The 5,158-nt window shown below is 28.5% G+C and overlaps 1 protein-coding gene across 1 annotated transcript in view; it reads right to left on the reverse strand.

The window, feature by feature from the left end:
• Positions 1-86: 86 nt before the first annotated feature.
• LOC106689804 (uncharacterized) overlaps positions 87-5,158 on the reverse strand; it is a gene marked incomplete at both ends in the record, with an annotated part of 120,523 nt that continues 115,451 nt past the window's right edge. Inside the window, 5 exon segments of the mRNA XM_014434987.3 lie at positions 87-230; positions 864-971; positions 1,186-1,329; positions 2,203-2,313; positions 3,861-3,976. Coding sequence (XP_014290473.3) covers positions 87-230; positions 864-971; positions 1,186-1,329; positions 2,203-2,313; positions 3,861-3,976 — 623 coding nt within the window.

Raw genomic sequence — 5,158 nt, forward strand, 5'->3', positions numbered from 1 at the left:
TGGTACGTATACGCTCGGAAATAAGTTAAATTAGTAAACAAATACTGTTAACTTAATAATATTTACTAGATGTAAGAACTACTAACTGATAGATTCTTCATTACCAATATTTCCAACTCGCATCGCCTCATTCATGTTATTATCTTGCGATATACCACTTTTCTGGTACTTTTGACCCTTGTCTGGGGATAATTGTCCTTCTGGTTTATTCGCAAGAAATAAATTAAAGCCTAAAAAAAATAATAATAAGATATGAATTATGTGACATTATAATAACTTTTTATTTATTATACATTGCTTTGACGAGTAAATTATAAAAGAGGGTAACAACAAATAATTACATTCGAAAAATCAAATAACAAAAATAATTACTTCTAAATTTGTCAAAACTGACTTTTGAGAGGCATGAAAATGCTCATAAAACGAGGCTTATTTTCTTTCTTTTTTTTTGTCCTACTATATTGTTGAAGTTATAAATGATTTGTCTTATGTTATTTATGAATAATATAAAAAAAACAACTCTAGCACATTTTTCCCAAATGTTTTAATATTTTTATTATAGAAAATTCATACCGCTATGAACTTTATTTTTATTTTTATCTTTTTAAACATTCATCAACCAGCTGACTGCATGCACACATTCAGTTGCATCAAGAAGTCAATAGCCGTCATGGTTAAAATACATAATTTAAACTTTCTTTAAATAAATTCTATTTTAAAATGCTTATTTAAACATAAATATAAGAAAATATCAACAAAATAAAAATCATGGATTTAAGTGGTCCCCGCGGTGAAGGTGTTAGCTCAAGTAGTTATGAATGATTTGAGTAGCAGTTGCTTGTATAATAAAATATTTTACTTACTTTCACTAGTTGGTTTCGCTGTAGTTGTCGTGAATGGGTTCAGTTTGAATACTTTTCCTAAAAAACCAATAGGTCTTTTGGAATAACACGTTTCGCTTTTGATTTTTCCTGAAATAAACATAATGGGTTATTAATATTTTAATATACTCGTCGATACGTGTTAATAACATTTTATCCAGCCGAAAATTAGAAACTATTCCATTGTTACAAGTTTAAGTACGAAGTACATACACAAAAAATGTAATAACAATTAATTTATTGTGGAATGTATTTCATTTCATATTTATATTTACAATTATATATATTTATAAGAACTACAAACTGATGAATTCTTCATTACCAATATTTCCAACACGCATCGCCTCATTCATGTTATTATCTTGCGATATACCACTTTTCTGATGCTTTCGACCCTTGTCTGGGAATAGTTGTCCTTCTGGTTTATTCGCAAGGAATAAATTAAAGCCTAAAAAAAATAATAATAAGATATGAATTATGTGGCATTATAATAACTCTTTATTTTTTATATTATAGATTTATTATAGATTGCTTTGACGAGTAAATTATAAGATAGTGTAACAATACATTATTTCATTTAGAAAATCAAATTTAAAAAAATCATAATTCTAAATTTGTTAAAAGTGACTTTTAAGAGGTATTAAAATGCTCTTAAAACAAGGCTTGTTTCGTCTTAATACATTGTTGAAGTAATAGATGATTTGTCTTTTGTTATTTGTGAATAACCTAAAAAACACAAAAAACATTCTAGCACATTTTCCCAAAGGTTTTAATATTTTTATTGTAGAAGATTTAACAAGCCCAGACTGATGAAAGACATGCCGCTATAAATTTTATTTTTATTCCTGTCTTTTTTTTTTTATTATGATATTGTAAGTATTCTGGGTGTCTATTCCACGGGACTAAATTTCCATATTATCAATTATTAGAAGAAAATTTAATTGTTTCAATAAATGGCCGACCAACCCGATATGTTGATAATGAATTTAAAAAAATTCCTACACTAAATGATTTAAATCATTGCGAAAGGAATAATATTCGTTATTCATTTCCTATTAATCCAATGAATTGTTGATTAATTTGGCATACATACTTCAATTAATGTTATTTTCAAAAGTTGTTAAATTAAATATCAGATACAGGTTTTCCAACTTTCTTTGGATAAATTATGTTTTATAATGCATCTTTAAATAGAAAGGAAAGAAAATATATATAAAAAAAGTTTTTAAGTTCTTCCACCGCGGTGAAGGTGCTAATCCACAGTACTTGCGAATCTAGGATTTGAGTAGCAGTTACTAGTATAATAAAATATTTTACTTACTTTCACTAGTTGGTTTCGCTGTAGTTGTTGTATATGGGTTCAGTTTGAATACTTTTCCTAAAAAACTGATTGGCTTTTTGGTACTACAGCTGTTTTCTGATTTTTTAATTCCTGAAATAAAAGTAATGGGTTGTTAATATTTTATTATACCCATCGGTATGACTTAATAAAATTTTATCCTTCCTATTACTCTTGTTCAAATGTGATACTTATGAATAAATATTTACGATAATTATAAATTATTCCATTGTTTTACTTTCATATATGAAGTACACAAAAATTGTGAAACAATTGATTTTTTGTGAAATAGATTTTATTCATAAATTTTAATAAAAAAAAAATAAAAAAAGACATACTCTCTTATTATTGAAGCTGTGCACTATACTAAAGCAGACGAAAACTTGAACGCGCTTGGCTCAAGCAGAGATATTACTAATCGTGTCTGCCACGGCAGAAAATCCCCCTACTGAGTAAAATGCTTATAAGACTTTTCGTACATAGTTAATACCATTAATTCCTGTAGCTGGCTTTTAATATCAGTAATGCGGTTAAGAGGGAAGCGCCGGGATCTTCCAGAGTCCTGCTTTTTCTTCCACAAGTGTGGGAGACTAGCTCGGTCCGGAGTTTTCCCAGAATGAATGTAAATATTCTTTAAGGTGTTATTTAACTTAAAGTCTAATTTAAATTAACTATTTTTATTTCTTTACTATTACTTTTTTTCTTCCATTTCTTATTTTATCATTTTATATATATACTTATATATTTGCAAATATGGTATAAATGTGCTTTATGTCCCCTAAATGACAGAATGTAATATAATATTACAAAATAGAAAAACAGGCTTTAAAACTTCAACATATTTAAATTTACACAAAATATTGGTTTCATGCAGCATTTCGGTTTTAGTCGGCCACTTTAAATTTCGTATATTTTTTATTTATAGCACTTACTTTTTTGAAATTTAATTTCATGATTTATTTTTCTATTTAAGTTGTTGAGAAGTGTTGCGTTGTTGGATTTGAGATAGTGTCAAGTAGTAGAAAAATTGAGAAACAAAATTAATAGTTTAGTTGATAAAGTATAAATTTTATTATCAAAGATATTAGTAGTTGTGATTATAATAACCCCAAGTGAGACTGGGTCCTAAAGGAATCGGAACTTAAGTTCCTATTCAGTTAGACAGTTCTACAAGTACTTATGTAATATCCTTGTTTTGGAACCAATTGTATAAAAAAAATCATGGTAATAGACCTAAATAAGTGTACATTGAAAAGAAGTATATTATGTAATTATGATTATCCAATGGAAACTATGGGAATAGGATTAAAAAAAAAAGTATAAAAAATACCATTCAGGCTACATTAGAAGTAGTTATAAGTTGTATAAGACTTAAATTGTTTGTATTGAAAATGATTTCGCACATAGCTCATCATTTTAAACGTGTGAATAATTAAATTATAAAAATGTAATATATAATATATATTAAATGTGATATATATAACAAATATAACAAAACCAAAACATGTAGCCAAGGGAAGTAATTAGTATAAGTTACAGTATATTTGAGTATATTTTTAATAACACGAGATCATAATTAGAATAACATTTATCTTTTTAAAACCTTAGTTTGTTAATGCTGCTTTTAAATTTCAAATTACCTCTTGATTCAACGGGTGGAAACGTATGGGACCGAATCCTACTGTCTATGGACATCATTTGCATAGGTTCATTCATCCTAACTCGTTTCCACGGTCGAAGTAGCATCTTCAATAAATTTTTAGTGCTATGAGGTCTTAGTGTGGTTGTTGGGCGACCTGTAAAATACATTTCTTGTTATTATAAAGGAATTTATCTTTTTTCAATCCCAATATTGGTATTATATATAATATAAGCAGTTGTTGAGCCATATTTTTTTGTTTTACTTAATAAGCATTAATTAGAATTGAATTAAAGTACTGATTTGAGGATTTTTAATAATTTTAAAATAGCTAGAGCTTTGTGTAAGAAAGTATACAGAAAAAAGAGAGATATAGAGTATATATTTCACATCATCAGCCCAATAGACTATATTCGAAAAGGGATGAGAGAGAATGAGTTGAGATTTGTCGAATACATTCTCCCCCCACCCTTTTCGAATATAGATTTGATAATACCCAATAGGGATGCGACATCGATAAAAAAACATCGATGTTTTTTTAACCATTTCTGTAACATAAAGACTGTTCTAAAGACTACTCATGCTCCGGCCAGTCAGAAGTGCTTTTTCAATCAACCAATAGGACATGAAATCCAAAAAACCTCAATGTATTAAAATATAGTTACTTACAATACATTACCCAAAAAACATCAATGTTTTTGAACAACTATTTCAGAAACATAAGGTCTGTTCCAACGATCACGCATTCTACGGCCTGTCAGAAGTAAGTTATAGAACTAAGAATCCGACATCGACAACAAAAAACATTGATATTTTTAAAATATAATTGCTTACAATACATTACCCAAAATACATCGATGTTTTTGAATATCCATTTGATGAACATAAGGTCTGTTACAACGATCACGCATTCTACGGCAGGTCAGAAGTGGTTTATGAAACTAAGAATCCGACATCGACTACAAAAAACATCGATGTTCTAAAATCTCGTTGGTTACAATACATTACTCAAAATACATCGATGTTTTTGAACAACTATTTCAGAAACATAAGGTCTGTTCCAACGATCCCGCGTCCTACGGCCTGTAAGAAGTTGTTTTTGAAAATAAGAATACGACATCGACTACAAAAAACATCGATGTTTTTAAAATATCGTTACTTACAATGCATTACCCAAAAACATCGATGTTTTTGAACAACTATTTCAGAAACATAAGGTCTGTTCCAACGATCCCGCGTCCTAGGGCCTATAAGAAGTGCTTTTTGAATCAAAGAATCCGACAACGACTAAAAAAACAT

Source organism: Halyomorpha halys, unplaced genomic scaffold, assembly GCF_000696795.3.
Source record: "Halyomorpha halys isolate HHAL.00 unplaced genomic scaffold, Hhal_1.1 Scaffold1472.1, whole genome shotgun sequence".
Lineage (NCBI taxonomy): Eukaryota > Metazoa > Arthropoda > Insecta > Hemiptera > Pentatomidae > Halyomorpha > Halyomorpha halys.